Source organism: Mauremys reevesii, linkage group 11 (genome assembly GCF_016161935.1).
Source record: "Mauremys reevesii isolate NIE-2019 linkage group 11, ASM1616193v1, whole genome shotgun sequence".
Lineage (NCBI taxonomy): Eukaryota > Metazoa > Chordata > Testudines > Geoemydidae > Mauremys > Mauremys reevesii.
Window position 1 is genome coordinate 19390743 of NC_052633.1, and position 19796 is coordinate 19410538.

A 19796-nucleotide genomic window follows, 5' to 3' on the forward strand; every position below is an offset into this window, starting at 1 on the left:
CTGCCCTTCATCCAGGTTAGGATTCAAATTGCTGTCTTCAAGGTTATGCACCTGCCTTCATTTCAGCTCTTATTTATTACTATGTCCCATCATAAGGGATACCAGTCACTTACTTTCCTTCTTGTCTTCATGCCTTCTTCCATGCCATCCAATACAGATGAAACAGACTTCCAGTTCCAGCATGCGAAGCAACCATCCTTCATTCAAATCCCAACTAAAAACCTACTTCTCTTATAAGGCTTACAAATGCTAACCTGTGTCAATATAACATCCTCACCAACCCAGGTCTTCCAGTCCATGTCACTTTTCTATGTCTCTCAAAGTGTTTTTATCTGATCTTTGGTTCTTTAATGTTAACCTTTAGGCTAAATATTAAACATGCATCCAATTTACAGGACCAAATGCACTTGGGGGTGGTGGAGGAGGGCCTGTCTATCGCAGCAGCCTATATTAAGCAGCATAAAATCTTGTCCACATTACACTCTCGCAGAGCTGAGTTTGCCAGTTCCTTGACAATTCCTTCATAGCTAATAAAAAATCCTGTCTTACAATTGAAGAAATCCTTGTCAATGCCTGCCCAAAATTACTCCGTATATGAGAAGAAAATTAAGGGGCAACATACATTGAGGTACTGTGCACTTATAAAGATTTATATTTTGTATTTACTGTTAGACACATTTACTACATAGTAGAGTAATCATATTTAGCATTAATATAGCACTATACCCATTCAAAACATTGTACAGACATTAACTAGACCACGTGAGGTAGACAGGTAAGTTTCATCCCCATTTTACAGATAAGGAAAGCGAGAGAGACTTGTGAAATGACTTCCCCAAGGCAACACAGTGGTAGAGCCAGGATTGAAACTTAGGACCTTTGAACACTATGCTCATTTCTTCAACCACACTGCCTTAAATTCATGTTCTCATTATATACCTCAGTACTGCATAAAGTATCAACTGTTAGCAACATTTCATTGATAATATATGCTTAAAAAGGCCTACATTTAATCTATCCTTACTCAGACAAAACTTCCTTTGAAAATTTAACTAGTGGGAATAAAAAGTCAGTGGGAGCTTTGGCTGAATAAGGGCCAAGCAGTAAAATTTAAGTAAAGTCTGCAGGATTCATCTCAGAGATTCAGAAAGAAAGAAGGAGAAGAAAGCATGAAGCTCCAATAATACCGTTGCTGGGATGCTTTCTGAGTTATACACCATCTCCCCGTTTCCCAGGGACTTCTGCACCTCATGGATGTGGTTCTTGATGTCATTCACAGTTGGGAAGAAGGACAAGTTATGCCTCTCTGGTACTTCCTCAGGCTTGAATAATTCTCGCTCCACAAACTTTCTGTCAAGTAGTGGAAAGGGGAGGGGGGGAAAAGGGTGTTGTCAAAAGTTAAAGCACAGTTACAATATTAGGAGATGTTTCTCCTTCTTCTGCAGCCACCTCTGTCTCTGCCCTCAAATATGTTCCAAACATGTTAAAAATTACAAGACAAGAACAAGTTAGTAGATCCCATGACCTGGCTCTTCTCCTCAGGTATCCTGGAAATTTTACAGAGCTAACTCAATAATATGTACATTTCCAACACTAAGAAAAAAAGCAGCCCTAGATAGTGATCTGGTATGAGGCACTGCAAGGAGCTGAAATACTAGGTAGTTACATCTAAGGTAAAGTCCAATAAAAAAAACTGAGATGCTAATGCCATATGTGGGGATAAATTCAGCTAATGCTATATGTGGGGATAGATTCGTGAAAGCATCAGCATTGCCACATAGCTTCAAGTCAGATTAACTGAATGTATAGTTGATAAAGTGCTATGGAAAGAAGGCAGTACAGTTAGAGTAGATTATGCTATACCTTAGTTGTTTCCTCACTGCATAGACTTGTTCTATTCCCTGAGACACCAGTTCTCGGATTTTATCTGCTACTTGTGGGTGAAGTCGGGAGGGCAAAGTACAGTTCTCATCTCTCACTGCATCTTCCTCTTCCTCAGGAGACGATGTGGGGAAAGCGGACGGTGAAGGAGGGAGGCAGGTCTCCATTTCGTGATACTGGTGGGCCTGCTGGGTGGGTAACTGCACATACCATCTGACGAGAAGGAGCGTTTCCAGATACAATTCCAAAGCAAAGACAGTAAATCAAAATCATTTATTTAAATCCTTACCCAGGAAGGGAACAATGCTATTGAATGAAGACCCTCTAATCAGACCATCAACAAGACTTGTATATATACACACAACTAACAGCATTCATTACTAGCACACCCCCACATAGAACAGTGACTATGTCTGCCTTGTACTGCAAACACATAGTTAAAGGAACAAATTTACATAATTTTGAGTACAAACCTAAAACAAAACACTCCCAGAGATCACTCTTTTCTTTCAAGAAGCTTTAAATCTGTGCCCCAAAGCTTCCATAAAAGAGTACAATACTGCAGTACAGGATTTTTGGTTTGAGATCTGAAGGGAATATTCATTGAGCCACCCCTCTCACTGAATCTCTGCACTGTACCATCCTTACAGCTAAGCACTAGATAGGACGCCTTTCATGTCAATGATCCTCTTAATTGACAAGAAAGGTGGCTATTTAACTAGATAAGGTACTCTTCCTCTCCCACTCCTCCAGCTCCACATACTGCTCTGTAGCACTCCCCAATCCTGATGGCCCAGTGACAGAGAGAATCAACAAGGAATCAAACACAGCTCTCCCAAATGGCAACGCAGACATGCTGAGAGTGCTGAATCAGTCCATATGGGGGGCATCTTAAACAATGCTTTGACACCACATGCTTTCTGACCAATATGTAGATGAAATACATAAATACAGTTGCTCTGATGGACAGTATATTCCCAAACATGGAGGGTCCATCTATGCCTTTCTTTTTGAAATACTGTGGGACAGATTACAAGTGTGGTATAATCATTAGAGAAAAACTGGACAGCAGCACACTGCGAGGGTTATGCAACTGACTTGCTTTGTAGCTTTGAGCAAATAATTGAACCTCACTATGCTTCAGTTTCCCAGTCTGAAAATTGATAACAACAATAGTTAGTTACTTTGCAGGGATGCATGAGGCTTAATTGTGACGTGCTTTCAGATCCTCGGATGAAAGACATTGCACAGAAACATTGTTATTCCACTTTTTGTTTTTCTATTTAATACTTTTAGGTATTGCATGTAAACAAAAAATAATGTTCAAATAATACTAATTTACATTGACAGTCAAATATTCAGACTCACTACCCTTGGCTCACTCAGTTTTGCCTAAGCATTACAAGCAAATATGGGGCTTAATTCATCTCTGCAAGCAGAGGGAGGATTAAGCACTCCCTTCAGCCCATGGAAAGAGCTGCACCTAAGAGTGAATTCATCTCTTTGAAAGGGTAGACAGTGGTACTGCTGCTGCCCTTCGCCAAAGGGAATTACTTTCATTTGCAGTTAGGGCTTCAACAGGACTATACAGACAGAATCTGCGCCGATTCAGCACATCTCTTGGGTTCTCTCTAGCCTTGCTTTCTCCCTGGAAAATACCAGTCTGTTCCAGGTCCCCTAATGGAGTATAACTTTATAAAACATCCTCACCCTATGACCCTTCCTAGGCAGACATTCTGCCATTGCATGACTGCAGCCTGGATTTTGCTGGCAGAGGTGAATCAAATGCAGAAGATCAAACCCTTTAGGTAGATCCCAACTACACTTACCCATTAATGAGCCTTCTATGCTTACAGTATACAGGTTTTAATATCGTTCTTGAAACTGACATCTTCACCAAAAATTATTAATGTTCCCTTCCCCCCCCCCTCCACTCACTATGGTCGTATGCAAATAAAGCAAATGGGTCCAGTACTGCAACCCTTCACTCGTGTATAATCCCACTGATGTCAATAGGTCTACGTAAATACGTTCTACCACATGAATAAGGGTTTGTAGGGGGTGAAATCCTTCTTTTGGTCTCTCCGTCAGGCTGTTCACAGATGCCACACCTAGGATTTGTCTATTAACATTTTAAAAATTCTAGCCCAGATCCCTGCCTGTGAATCAGCAATGTTCAGCACGATTCAGCTTGGGGGTGGGTAGTGGGGAGGGAGTGTGTTATGTGTGCACAAAGATGGTTTTAAGTCACCTGTGTGCTCCTTTGATCTTGGGGCTACTCTGGTCTCCTGGCATAAGGAAGAGCAACTGATTTGAGGCTCTGCTACCTCGTGCTGGCTGCCAACAGCCCCAAGGATAAAGGACTGCTCTGACCATACCCTCCTCCTCTCCCAGTCATGCTCTCCGACAGCCACAGGAAGGCAGGTTGTGAAGGAGAAGCCATTGCACCAATGTACAGCATCTAAAGATCCTCCCATACTGGGAGTGATCCTCCAATTGTCATCTGTCTTTGGGACATAAAGCCATCCAGGTTGGGAGAGGTCTGGCTCATTGTTGGTAATGCCCACAATCCTATAATTGCTTCTGTCTGTGTTCTGAAGCATATTTTACATAACTCCCACAGTACAGTATGTTACACATTTACAAAACACTTAGGAGTTCCCTTATGAATGGTTTTCTACCTTTTACAAGATATTTTAATGAAGCCCCTTTTAAAAATAGCCAAACAACTGATTTTCCTCCCCTACCCCCCACCCTCCCCCCCATTTCTCAAGATAAGAAATGAGTGGAAATTTCACCTGAGGACCCCTCCAGCATCTATCAAGTTCTTCTTCAGCATGTTGAAAGCTTTCTCTTGCTCCATTCTTATGATTTTCTTGTCAATTTTGGGGTCAGTGGGAACTCTATACTCAGGAAACTTTTGAACCTTTTTAATATAGATCCTTCCAAGAAAAAACAAAACAAAACAAGAGAAATCCAGTTTCATTATACTTCTCCCTCAGGAGAAGGCAGAAACATCAACTATTTTATTTCAGATTATTTTTCTCATAAAGAAACTGCAGGAAACTCAAGCAAAGAGGTTCAAAAGGTGGAGAATCCCCAGAAGTACTCTAAAGAATTGGTCAGTCAGGTAAGAAGTGAACTAGAAGAGCGCAGAGCCATTCCTGAAACCCAGGAAGTTGACAGCAGAAAGCTCAAGGGGGGATGAGAATAGAGAAGATGCCACTGGAGTTGGATAGGAAGAGGTCTTTGGTGAATGGCAAAAGCTATACATTCCCTGATAAATAGAACTCCAAAATAACAGATTTAGGAGACCTCTCAGAGTCTAGCCACATCCACTTTCACAAGAACTTATCCTTCTTCTCTCTAAATGAGCATTAACTCCTACTTGTATAGGAGACAAAGCAAAATATATTTATAAATTTATGTCACAACAGAGTTACCAGTTAGGTTTTTTGAGATGCAAGCTCTTTTATATCAGTTATCAGCTTACCGTGCTGGACAAGTGGCTTTGTACAGCTGGCAGGAGGCATTTTCTGGCTCGCCAGTTTTTTTGGTCTGGAAACCTTTCCTCCTGGGCCCATACTGGCACTCCATCACAATGGCTCTGCTTCCTGTGGACAGAAAGCAACTGGCTCTGTTATTAATTCAAACATCCAACTGTTCCAGCCAGCAGACAACAACAACAAAAGATTTCTGAGGAGAGAAGAGTGATTTGAAGCACTTATTTTCATGCTCTTCTTGGAAGAACACATGTTCAAGGTTGTGGATGCCTGAGTTACAGAGTGGCTGCTTTCCCCATACTACTACTTAGCACTTATGGAACACATCACAGTTTCAAAGAATTTTCCAAACTACACCTCTACCCCGATATAACGCTGTCCTCGGGAGCCAAAAAAATCTTACCGCATTATATTGAACTTGCTTTGATCCGCTAGAGTGCGCAGCCCCCCCCCCCACCCCCCGGAGCGCTGCTTTACCGCGTTATATCCAAATTCGTGTTATATTGGGTCGCGTTATATACGGGTAGAGGTGTAGCTAATCTTCACAAAACACCTGTGAGGTAAGTAATTAAATATTATCATAGCCATTTTACAGGGGTAAAAATTGAAACACAAAGTTTTGAAGCCAGATTCTGCCACCTTTATTCATGTTTAGCACTAGCACTTTACACAATTAGTAGTCTTATGGCCTATTTATTGAGTAAGTTGCTCGTACTAAATGCAAGCAGAGGTGAAAGAATCTGGTTCTAAATTATCCAGCAAATCAAAGTGAAGTAATAGAGGTAGCCTGACAGAGCTGGGAAGAGAACCATTATTTGTTCTGAAGAACATTTAACTTTGTTCCCCAGCACCTACCGTTCATAATCCAAATACTTTAGCATCCTGATTTTTAAATATCATTTTCTAGCTTTGAAATAACAGATGCGTTTATTGTGTCACACTGCTGAAATATGAGCTGATTCTAAATGATGATCAATACTATTTTGCATGGGCATGTGATATTAAAATATCAACGCAAATAGAGATGCTATTCAAAAAGGAACCAGATGATATAGTGGAGTAGTGCACTGACTTTTCTTACTGAAAATTTGGGAATAGACATTGGCTTAGTTCACTAATGAAAAAGAATTTGGTAGTTTCAACCTCTTCCTTGCCTGCATGCATGACAAAAATAATTTGACGGGACCCTGATTTTACCAAGGTCTCAAGTGTCCAGAATCTTACTAAAAATCAGGGTTTGGATAATTCAAACTTTCTGTTTAACAATACGGAATGTTGGCCAGCTTCTTCAACGCTAACTGGTTCAGCAGAAGCAGGGACTGAAGAACAACTCCACTTATGCAGCGATTAGAAACTCCACAAGAACAGCACTTCAGTCCTGCACTGCTCAGGACCTCTGCAGGCCTGAAACTCTACTTCTGTAGAGCCTCAGTAAGTGAGACACCAGAACAACATAACTGATCTTCAATTAACTAAGAAGTCAAGTTAACTGGAGTTTGGTGAATCAGGGTTCCATTTTAACCCGCAGCCTCTGTTCAAAAGAAGTCTAGGATTTTAACAACAGGGGTGTTCAAACTAGAAGTAAAATTCATGAGTAGAATAGTGTGTACAACGTATATACAGTGCTTCCTTACCTCTCTGTCTGGCCAAAGCAGGCAATATTAAAACCAGGGTAAATTAATCCACAATATTTTTTAAAACGAAATATTAACTGAGCATGTTTTTACTCTCACTCTCTCTCGGAGAATCATTTGTTAAGCTAATCTCACAAGTTGCTAAAAAGATCTAGTTTCTCTTGGGATGGGGGAAAAAAAGCTTGTTTTGCTGGATTTGTCCTTTAATATATTCTTGCTCCTCTTCATGGCTGAATGGCCTTAGCTTTAAAATGGGTGATGACATTTCACTTTTTCAGTTACTTTCAGCTCAAACAAATGCATCCTGCAGTCAACCATGTATCGTATCCCATAGGTTCCATTTAATCAAGAAGAGACTTGACCAGTTTCACATCTAAAATTCACACTCACGCTCATACAATACTCACTCTATGACTCAAGAAATATGAAATCACAAACTAGTAAAGTCTACATATTTATTTAGAAGATTCATCTCTCTGGTTAAGTTTTCTGAAAAAATTGTTTAGAGTGATTTTAAATACCGTATAGGTTCCTACTGCCCAAGGTTTTCAGCAGGATCCCCAGAAACCTTAGTAATGTTGACGGATTAATCCCTTACCACCCTCATGAAAACTTCAATGTCCATACAGAGCAGACAGGACCCTCATCTTTAAGGCCTCATTCAAAAGATGCTTACGGTAATTAACCTAACTCTAAAGGATGAAGGGCTTGAATCACTCACATTGGAACATGAACCTGTGTTCCAGGGAATCTAAATGTTTCAAACTTGGGTACAGATCACTAAGCCATCCTTTCCCAAGTCTGTGCCTTGATTTTACCAATATCTAGTAACATTCTGCCAGAATACTAAGGTATAGCTTCATGAGGGTCCTTCTTTTGGCCAACTGACTGGTGATTTTGAAACTTTGAAAATAATTATTAAAAAAAAAAAAGTTAATTACCTGCATTGATAAAAGGGATCCCATCATATGGGACATACTGAGATTTCCACATCAACCGTGTGGCGGGTTTGGCTGGGCTTGGAGACTGGCGTGTCCCCCACACACTTTGTGTTTGCTGCTTGTGTAGCGTTAGAACACTCTCTAATTCTGTCTCGCTCACACAATAGCCGCGGTACGAGTCCCCAATTTTCTGCATGGAAAGGAGGTGAAATAATAGGATTATTCACCAATCTGACTGCTGTTGGTACCCAAGAAAATGAATGCAGTCAGGGACTCTGGCATGGTGGCAAGCGAGGAGACTGTCTGAAATGCTTTGTGCACTGGTTGCATCACAACCAGATTTACCATAGGGTCTAACACAAGATCAGCCTTCAGTGAGTTCATACCATAGGTGTTTGTCAGCAATCTGAGACCATAAGTAAAATACTCTGAATGTCTGAGCATTGGTCCATTATTATAACCCAGTTATCTACAGCATAACCCAATTTCTAAAGGTTTGGGAGATATCCAAAACCTTCCAAACACAAATACATTTTGGGTAGGTGAGGGAGCAAGGCATGCAATCAGGAGATGTAACTGACCTTCCATTAACTGATGTTTAGGTAAATGGGGTTATTCTCTATTACCAAAAGACAGAACCAAATGAGTTCCTTTATTCTGGACCATTCCCTTCATTTCAGACTTTTCTACTAAAATTAATACTTATTAAATGTCAGTGCATTTTAGAAAATATTTTTTGGTAACCTGCTGGTCAGATCTAAGAGGAGGAACAAATAATTCAAGCAGAGTTTCTTCCACACACGCCAGTCACTTGCATGCCATCTTGCATCATATCTCCAGCTGACTACAATGGACCTCTGTGGGCTCAGTGCTAAAAGTTCTTCACACTGACTCCACTTGACTTTCGTTGTTGGCTATCTGCTAAATGTATTAACTTAAAACAAGTGAATTCACACCTCAGCACCTCACGCAGCATCCAGACTCTGCAGGTAGTCATCAATGGGCTTCATCTATACCCCAATCCACCAACCAGGAAACAGATGAGAAAACCACAGAATGAAAAACAAATGCCACACAACACATAGCTGGCACCCGCCCCATCCCTCCCTCTGAGATGCTACAGGTTCTCTGCAAACCATTCTGGAGCAACTTGAAAATAAATACAGCCTCTTTGGGCTGCAGAGCTGGAAAACGTATGTGCTAGAAAAATGATAGTAGCAGATAGTTTGCTAGATGCCAGACACAGAAAGTGAGCACATTAAAACCCTTATAAAAGAAATGATTCAGAGTGGAAAGGTGTAACCAGACTTTTAGAAAAGTAGATGATACCATAGATTTAAGATGAAAGCTGAAAAGGGCCTAATGTACACAGTAAACCCACTGATGGAAGTACATTTTGTGACTGAGAAGGTAGACAGAGACAGAATAAAAAGCAGCAGCAAGAGTGCTACTGGACCTTAAGAAAAACCAAAACACGGTAGCGTTTCACGTGTCTTCATTCCCTTGATGTTTTTCCGGCCTTGCAAACAATAATAACTTGACTCCTTTGCAAGTCAATGGTTCCATGTTTTGAGCCAAATTCAACCCTGGCAACAGTAGATGCAACTCCACTGAAGACAATGGAGTTGTGCATACTTACAATATAACTGAATTTGGCCCAAATGATATATGACTAAGATTCGGTGTGAGTGCAGATGCTTGCAGAGTGAGAATAATAGTCTTTATTACAATTTTGACTATCTTTAGAATTAAAAATACAAATTTTTTTAAAAAAATGCAGAGTTGATAGAGTGAAGAACAGGTTGGACTGAATCAACCATGACAGCAGAGAAGTAGGGAAGTAAAGCAACTGAATTGGATCTGAAGATAGATAAATCATTGACTCTCAAGAGCATAAAAGCAAAAGCCTTGGAAAGTCAGGTTTTTAAAAATACATGTTCTGAGAGTTCTTGAGGGGGCTGAAGACCCAGACAGAAAAACTAGGTAAAATTCTCTCTCTGCAACACAAACATTAACTTTAAGGGCTAGTCTACACTTACCAGCCGGGTCGACGCGGTGAGTTCGACTTCTCGGAGTTCGAACTATCGCGTCTAATCTGGACGCGATAGTTCGAACTCCGGAAGCGCCGCGGTCGACTCCGGTACTCCACCACTGCAAACGGCAGTGGCAGAGTCGACCTTGGAGCCGCGGACTTCGATTCCGCGGCGTCTGGACGGGTGAGTAGTTCGAACTAGGGTACTTCGAATTCAGCTACGCTATTCACGTAGCTGAATTTGCGTACCCTAGTTCGACCCCGCTTCTTAGTGTGGACCAGCCCTAAGGGAGTTACTCTATGCTGGTGTGTACAGAAAATGTACTGTGTCTTTAGCTATTGGAAGAGCTCCAGGCACAACTTAGAGAATGGGGAGGCAAAATGCTTGTTGCTATTTCTAGCTGCAAGGACAGAAGGGATTTTGGCATCTGCCAGAAATTAAAAAAATCTGCTCTGTGCAGGTTGTTAACTCAGAGCACAGGTTTGAGAGCATTAAACCAAAGAGAGAACATTTAGTGTTCTCTGGAGAAAACATTCTTGAATAAAATACATCAGAGAAAATACATTCGCTTTATTCTCTGCAATGAAAACAATGGTTACATATAATAAAAACATATTTATTTGGATTCTTTCTTCCACTAAACACCTGATCAGGAAAAAATGATGAAGAATTACACAATGGATTGTGATTTTGAGATCATCATCATTTAACAAGTGGCAGCCTTGTACTTGCTGTAATCCCTCCCCCACCCATTATTTTATTTAATTGCTTTATTTATTGTGGGGGGCAGGCTCTCTTTTTTTAAAGTGTTACTTCAGACTTTATTTATTATTTGATTGGGCTAAGTTAAGAAAAAGTTTCACACAGAATTTAAATATTAAAAAGAAGGCTGATATCTGCTATACACCCCTTGTATTTATTCTTAATCTTATCATGTAGATTAGGCATACCAACACAAGATAATTTTCTACTCACGTTCCCACAATGGTATACGTCCATTGCAAAAGTAAAGATGCTCATGCATTCTTACCAGAAGGTCATGAAAACCTGCTTTGAGCTGGTTTGCCTGATGGTGGCAAGGAATCCCCTCCATTTGTATGTTTATTTTGCTTAGCTCTGAAACTGATATTATTACCTTGTATGTTTCACTCAGTCAACATTATAGTCTACACTAGAATATAAAATACAGAACAAGCTGATGCAATTAAACATATGCCCCACAACAACCACTATCATCAGGCAAATGCCTGAAAAAAAACAAAAAACCCAATTCTCTGCACCATGCTGGTCAACAGATTTGGGCTCTGTGAGACCAATGAGGGAAACAACTTCTAGAGAAAAAGGACCTCCATTGAGATTCCTTGCCTCCAGCCCGCCTCTACATTCAGATCTTAGGGATTTCTTAGCTCAGACACCCAAGGTTGAGCTCAAACCATCACAATGTTACACACAGAAAGAGGAATGCTCAGGTAGCCTGGACCCAGACCACATAAGGTTCTGCTGATCATACTAAACATCTTGAATTGCATGTAGACGTGAACTGAAAGTCCATGTTTGTGACAGAGAATTGATGCATTGTACTCCCTGCAGCCAGGTCTGCTATGTAAGTGAATAGCTGTATTCTGCAATAGCTGAAGCTTCTGTGCCTTCAAGAGTAGCCCCACCTACAGCACATGGCAACAATCCAATCTGACGGTCAAAAAGCTATGAGGCTAGTTAGTAGAAGGATGTCTAGTGAGAAATACAGTAACTTTACAGTAAAAGTTTGCAATTGCCTAGCCAAACACCGAAGATAAATAATTGGTCTTTTGGGCCAATTATGCTACCTGGGAAGCCAGGTGCAGTGAGGTTATCCAAACAAGCATCAGATTACACACCTCCTTTACAAAAGGCAGGAACATGTCTTCAATAATGGGAGCAAATACATCACCACCACACTTCCCAGAGGCTTCCATAACCAGCACCCCATCTTATTTCATTCGAGCCCCTACGTGTGCCAGGTACAAGCACAATGGACATGCCATCCTAGTGAGGTAAGACAGGCCTACAGTTGTATGTTGATGGCCCTGTAGCCCAAATAAAGTCAGTCTCCCACTGCTGCTTTACTTACACGCAGAACAAAGTATTTTCCTCAAAAAGGGGCCTTCAGATGGATGATCAGTTGTCTCATATCAACCCCTGGGATCTTTCTGGGAGGAAATAATGGAACCACAGAAAGTGTGAACCTATCTGCTCCAGTCATGGTCCACAAGTGAGTCAAAAAAAGCTTGCACAACTGTCCAATAAATCTGGCTTCTAGGAATGCTGTGAAGTGTTCAACGTCCTGCCACAAAGCTGAAAAGGCATTTCATTAATTCAACCCATCAAAAATCCTTTACTGTAAATTATAATCCTTCACTTAAAAAATAAGCTACATCAAAACGTCTGCTCCGATTCACCTCAGTGAAGTAAACTCCATAGCTTACGTGGGCCATTTAAATGCACAGACAAAGCTTGTAGTTTTGCATAAGTGATGTGTGATAAGTTGCCTGAAAAGAACAGATGTAGGGAGAATGGCTCAGTTGGCACAAGAGGAGCATGGTCAGCAACAGCCTTTGATGCTGACTTTGGAAAGGTGCAGCTTTTGCTGCTCTGTCCTTATTGCCAGACAGACATCAGTCCTACAGTCATGCACAGGAGCTGACTGCCTCACCTTCTTGAGCTGTGGAATGCTACTGGGTCCTGAGCCTAGTGCTCAAGGGAACAACAATTTTGTACTACAGCCAGCTCCTGCACAAGCACAATACGTAAAGCCCCCATGTGCTCTTTTCTCCCAGGGCACCCATGCAGGCGCTAACATTGTTAATGTTCAGTTTGTCCTGACAAGTGACTGAAAAAGTGGAATCCTGGGGTATCATGTTTATTGTCTCAAGTGTGCTCAGCTCAGCTGAGAAGTAAAGAAGGGTTTTCTCTACCTGCCAGCCCGGCAAACTTAGCTCGAGTTCTTTCCTTCTAACATATCGCCAGCAATAAAAGGTTCCACAGGACAAGCTCAGCTACGTTACATCTGAAAACCCCAATGGCTCCAAATTATGCCCTCAATGATACTTGTGCAACCCATTTGCCTTCAATGGGCTTGCACAGTATAACCGACTGGAACTTAGTAAAACAATTCTACTAATGATACACAAGAAGGAATGGAATTCAGCTCATTCCTGCTCTGCAGTGCTAACAGGAATAAAAAGCAGTAAAACAATAAAACTTATTTTTTTTACTAAAGGGAACAAAGTATCTCTGAATAGTTCTGTGGAGCAGCAGAGTGCAGATCTTACATTCTCACTATTCAGAGTAGAACTGCCACTTTAAACAGAAAAAAATACTGCTTCTTTTTCTTACAATATGAGAACATTAAATGCTATATGGATGCAGATCTTACAGTTATGAATTTAAACACAGTTGGTGGAAATGTTAAAGGGGACTCAGGGACCTAATCCCCATTTTACTTCAAATAAAGTTTTATATAAAATAAAATACTTTAATAAATGATTAACAGATGTTATGCAAATGTTACAGTTATGAGCAGCATGTGTGATATAGATGGCTATAAGCACAATAGAAGGGATTAGAGATGATTATCTGCAACAAATTGACCTGTTGGACTCTAACAGTTGATTAATCATTTATTAACCTGTTATAAGCTATGTATAAATGGAACCTTAATATGAAGTATGACCAAAAATTCTATCCCCAAATGATATGAGAGCTTTAACTTTGCAATATCCTAACAAGATTAACTCACCCATGTTGTACATACTGCATATATTTTTAACAGTCAAATTAGTAATCAAAATTAATGTTCAGTATGGTAAAGTTAATGTTACCAATTTCCTGGCTTTTGGGTGTGTATATCAATATACTTAATACTATATTAACACTTGCATGTTAAATAAATAAGGTCTTACCTGTGTTTTTTAATTAGTTTACAGATTATTTGAAGGTGTACACAGAGAGGAATTTTAAATTGCTCAGAAATTTAAAATCAATTGATGTTTACACGTGTCAGCAGCATCAAATTTAGCCACAAGGTGACATTTCTGCAATCAGACATTTGACAGCTTAAGAATATGTAGTTCTCAGATTTAAAAGCTGCTGATTCCTGGTTTAGTTAAAATGGCATGCTAGGTGGAAAGTTTAATTTAAACCGACTATGTAAATTCTGTGGCATTTATCATGGTGCAATGCTTGCACTATATCAATGGAAATAAAATCATTTTATGGATTTTTTTTTAAAATAACTAAGGGTAGGAAGGGGACCAGTCTGGTTTATAAATCTAAAGAATTTTCTATAACAAAATTAGCTGCATATGGGAAAGCTAAAGGAAAAAATATTCACTTCAAGGAAGAAAACTAATTGATAATATGAGAAAAGTCCTTTGATGAATGAGAGAAACAAGTACATATTGTGGTATCTGGGATAGAAGACTATTAAGTAAAGTTGTGTGATTTTATTAAAATATAAATGCCCTTCTGGAATACTGATATTATGATACCTTTACTCTCATAGACTAAGGGTCTGATCCTGCAACCAGAAATGGACCCTTACTCTCAATAGCAATCCCATTGAATTCAATTCCTGTTAAGACTACTCATGAAAGTAAAGTTACAGGCACAGTTGCAGGCTTGGGCCTCAAGAAAGAAATTATCCAATTAACAGATTGTTAAATGCAATCAAATGAAGCAGTGTCTTAGTACAAACCACTGAAGTTTGCACAACACCCAAGAATGGCTATAAAGCACTTCCACTTTTTAAAAGTGGTAGACTTTTTTTTTTTAATAGCATTGTGAAATTTAAAATGCAAATAATCTACATAACTAAAATTTTTATTCTGTGAGTTTCTTAATCTAGATGAATGGAGTATAATTACGATTGTTTGCAGCCCACCTCGCAGTTCCTGAGACGACGGGCCCACGTAGGAGTGTTTGGGGGCAGCGGCTGGAGAGGGACAGGAAAAAGGTCTTCCACTATCCTGAAAAATAATGCAATAAACATAGAGACAGATAATCAAAAGGGACATCAAATACAAAGTAAAAGCAATATTTGATTCCCTTTGTCAATATCCTTGTATTATGACTGCAGATAACTTTTATTGCCAAACTGTAGATATGGTAACAACACCTGTAACTGACAATTATCTTTGAATTTTTTCATAAATTTCCATTCTCAACATGACTCACAATTACTGTAAAACTTCACACAATGCCATATTTTAAAATGCCACTCTCTGGCTTCTGTATTCTCCTATTTAGTTGGGTCACCTAATTCAGCAAAAAAGAGACCTGAGCACTTAAGAACAGACCTGAGGAAGAGCTCTGTATAGCTCCAAGGTTTGTCTCTCTCAGCAACAGAAGCTGGTTCAATAAAAGATTTACCTACCCACCTTGTCCTCCCACAAAGCTCTTAAGCACATACTTAAAATATAAGCCATATAGCTTCCTGACAAAAATCACAGCTAGAACACTGTTAAAACAGACTGGTGGAGTTTGTTAAAGATTCCAGTACACAAGAAAGTCCATGGTAGAATTCTGGAGCCTACACTGACATCAAATACATGTTAAATGTTACTTGTTTTCAAATATAGCAATTCTTAAATTATTGAAAACAGCTACCAAAAAGTGCTTCAAGTGAGCATAATGGGGTCCCTACATGAAGGGTCACATTTTGTTTCTAACTCACTAAATCCATCAGCATCTCTCTACCATTCCAAGACTCAAGTAAATCACCTACTGCCAACACAAAGAGCCCTAAAATCCAGCTACAGATATGTTTGACTTTCAGGACATTTATTTTCCTGCATAACATCTCCAAAAACTTACATTCAAACGTCTATTCACAAAACATTTTTACTACATTTTAGAGACATCTTCAATATAGTCAGTTTGCAAAACAACATTATGCTGCAGTGATAATGACCTAACATGTTTTCTTTCCCACCAAATCCTAATGTAAGAAGGGAGGCTCACCAAAGAGGGCACACATGAAAGAAAAGGGCAAAATTACAATTTGTAGAGATTTTCTCTTTTTAAAATCAAAATTAATTATATGAAAAGAATCCTAATTTATTCTCAACTAAAGGCACAAGAAAAAGTGCATTGCCATATTGGAACCAAAAGGATATAAGATAAAAAGTGAGAAAGTAGCTTATTTCTAATTTTAAGAAATTGTGCTGCACTAATATATTTTTCAAAGGTCAACTACAGAAAAACTCTGTTAGCAAAGATTTCTACACAGAGTTCTCAGAAGAAGCCCAACGAATTTCCCCCTGAACATGAGCTGAAACAGGGCTTTCCCATTGACACCAACAGCCTCTCCATGTCTAATTGACTCTGAGTTCTTTCAAATTCCATTTTAAGATTCAGCTCTGCTTTTTGGCCTATAATTCCTAATAAATAGCCTCCCTCCCACATAGCAAATACAAAAAACTGTACTCAGCTTCACAATTTCCCTATGCTCAGTCACTGAGTCACTTTCAGATCTCATTTACACCAGTATTAATCTGGAGCAGGGGTAGGCAACCTATGGCACGTGTGCCAAAGGCGGCACGTGAGCTGATTTTCAGTGACACTCACACTGCCTGGGTCCTGGCCACCGGTATGGGGGGCTCTGCATTTTCATTTAATTTTAAATGAAGCTTCTTAAACATTTTGAAACCTTATTTACTTTACAATAGTTATTTACTAAACAATAGTTAGTTATATATTATACACTTATAGAAAGAGACCTTCTAAAAACATTAAAATGTATTGCTGGCATGCGAGACCTTAAATTAGAGTGAATAAATGAAGACTCGGCACACCACTTCTGAAAGGTTGCCAACCGCTGATCTGGAGTAACTTCAATATTTAAATGGAATTATTCTAAATGTACACCAATACGAAATCAGAACACATCCCACTGTCTCTGGAATTTAGATATTTTACCCCTCTTCTCAGGGCTGTGGCACATCTATAGCTGTTCCCTGCATGATATATTGCAGCCTACAATATGTCATTCAATAGTATTTACAGACTGCAATCACTTGTGGAGAGTTCTATAATAATTTTACAATAACAATTACAAAAATGAACTGAAATTGACGATATGACTAATTGTATGTGTCTGTGGTACAACGTGATATTTGATCTGCTCTTTACCGTCTCACCTACCTGGTTGTTGTCTTTTTGGACACGGTGAGAGATGCTTGGGGATGAAGTATGTAACTGCTTGCACTGTCTGCGATAGCAGCCACTGCTACTGTCTGCAAGTTCCCGTCACTGCGTTTCTCTTCTGAAACATCTTTGGGGGAAAAAAAAACACACCACCCTCCTGTTTAATAACTGCACAAAGAACGGGGAAATGACAAGTTATGATTTATTGTGATCTGTTGGAAAAGCAAGCATTTTTGCACATGAAATAAAGGAATAGAGTGAATGGCAGATTATAGAGAAATTAAATAATTATGAATGAATAGTGATGATTTATAAAATGTAGGAATATGCATGCAAATATATCACTGATGTTATACTGTTTCATCTTTGTAACTCTACTATAGCAGATAAATCCCTACATGATTAAACAAATAATTACAACTTGTAAAATAATCTGTCCTACATTTTCAAAAATCTCTATCATAGTTGCAAGTCTAACCTGGTTCGCTACAAATTACACATCTATTCGCTTTAATATTTTCAACAAGGGAGGTTTAAGACACTAAAATCTGTTTCACACCTAATCAGGAGCAAACAAATGGGGAGGCCCATGCCTCAGGTCATTCCATATAAGCATGCAAGGACATCTTCAACATACAGTAAATGACTAATCCTAATGGATGTATGCACTGCAGTTGTAGCTGTGTGGGTCCCAAGATATTAGAAAAACAAGATGAGTGAGGTAATATCTTTTATTGGACCAACTTCTGCTGGTCTCTCTTTCACCAAAAGAAGTTGGTCCAATAAAAGATATTATCTCATGCAACTTGTCTCTCTAATCCTAATTGATTTATTTGCATGTGAAAGTGATCATACTCATAGGCATAGTTTGACTTCTATATTTTGGAGGGCAGCTCCAGTCAGGCCGAGGCTGCACACTGGGGAGGGGCAAATGTCACACCTGCCCGAGGCTTGCAGTTTGGAGGGGACAATGCCCCTTGGCCCCCACAAACCACACCCATGATCATACTTATCACCTATATAGTTTTTTTAATCTTCAAAACAACATATTACCACAAATTAATCCTTACACCCCTAGTAAAGTACGTTTTTATTACTACCCATGTTATACAGCTAGGGAAATTGAAACAGCAAAGGTATTAGTCCAATACCACAGAGAGACTCAATGTCAATAGTGGGATTATACTTCAAGAATTTGATTCTAAGTCCATTTTTCTTTACTGAAAAATGTAATGGTTATTCAATAAATGGTTAGGATAAACGTTTCATCTACATTTGATCTACTAACAGCAGTTAGTACACACAGCAAATATTCCTAGATTGAGACACTTCCAAATTGTCTGCAGTTAAAGGAAAATTTGAAGAAAAAATGTGAATGTAATTAAACCAGTGTTTGTCTGAGAACGAAGACAAATTCTTGGTAGAAGTTATGTGGTGCAGAAATAATTCAGCTAGAAAGGCCTGTGGATGTTTGTTAATGAGTATCTCTTTATGAAATTCTGAGCAGCAGAACTTGTCTCAGAAATTTGGGATAAACAGATAAAGTCTCATGTTCAGCCAAATTTACAAGCGAACAATCAAATTTTTGAAATTCCACTAGGTTGCCTAAATTTTTCTTAAGAAAACAGCACAAACAATGGTGTCTTTCGTCGCACCTTACTGTGTGCTTAAAATGTATTCTTGATATATCAAGGGTGAAATCCTCCTGGCCCCATTAAATCAATGGCAAAATACTAATTTTTCTTCAATGAATACCCTAAGTACTCAGCGTATGTGGCTTCAGAGTAGATTTTTTTTTTTTTAATTTCCATTGTCTTCACTGGTCTTTGGATCAGGCCCATCATGTAAAAACACCACTTTTGGCATCATTTACTGCTTTGAAATGAGTTACCTCACTTTTATAAATTTAAACAATATAACAATAACTTCAAACTGGCAGTACCTGCTAACCGACGAAGCAGTCAGATTTGTCTGACTCATTACAAACATTAAAAAAATTTTCCCAGGAGAAAGTATTAAAGTAGATGTTACACATTTTTAAGTGTAACATCCCAAAAATCTCAATTTGGAAACATAATAAAATCCTTTTAAATTAAAAGAAAAATACTGCATTTATGAAAACCCCAAACATGTAATTATGCACGGCTTTTCTCTGTTCTAGCAGACTATGTTGCAAAAGACAAACAAAATAAAGAGCACACCACCAAGCCCCAGGGATCCAGCTTCTGAAGGTTTCTTTGTTTTTCAAATAATGCTTGAGGGGTAGGCTGGTGACATTTTTTTAAAAGGTCTGCCATAGGAAAGTTTCTTGAAAGCTGAGACTCCAGTGAAAGTCACTTTTCAAATGTAGGACTATTTTTAAAAAAGTCAAAATCAATGCTATGTACTGTAATTGAAATGTACTGTTCTCATAGCCTAGCTAAATAGTATAGACTGCTACCTACTCAACACAAAATTCAGATAAATTTGTTGATGTACAGTGTTAAAGTTAGGAGGGAAGGCTCTCTGAGTATTTGCTTGCACAGAGGAAGGCTGGACTAGGGGTTCGGGCATCAGCGTGGGACTTGGACATGTGCATTCAATTTCCTGCTCCACCGCAGATTTTCTGTGAGACACTGT

At 39.2% G+C, this 19796-nt stretch overlaps 1 protein-coding gene across 2 annotated transcripts in view; it reads right to left on the reverse strand.

Annotated features, from left to right (window-relative positions):
* Positions 1-19796, reverse strand: part of CARF (calcium responsive transcription factor) — a 50678-nt gene that overhangs the window by 17293 nt on the left and 13589 nt on the right. For both annotated transcript variants that reach the window (XM_039495930.1, XM_039495931.1), the window contains 7 exons: positions 17175-17304; positions 14914-14998; positions 7960-8149; positions 5375-5495; positions 4680-4823; positions 1864-2094; positions 1188-1350 (listed from right to left, as the gene is read on the reverse strand). In XM_039495930.1, the coding sequence (XP_039351864.1) occupies positions 1188-1350; positions 1864-2094; positions 4680-4823; positions 5375-5495; positions 7960-8149; positions 14914-14998; positions 17175-17304 (1064 nt within the window). The remainder of the gene's footprint in view (positions 1-1187; positions 1351-1863; positions 2095-4679; positions 4824-5374; positions 5496-7959; positions 8150-14913; positions 14999-17174; positions 17305-19796) is intronic.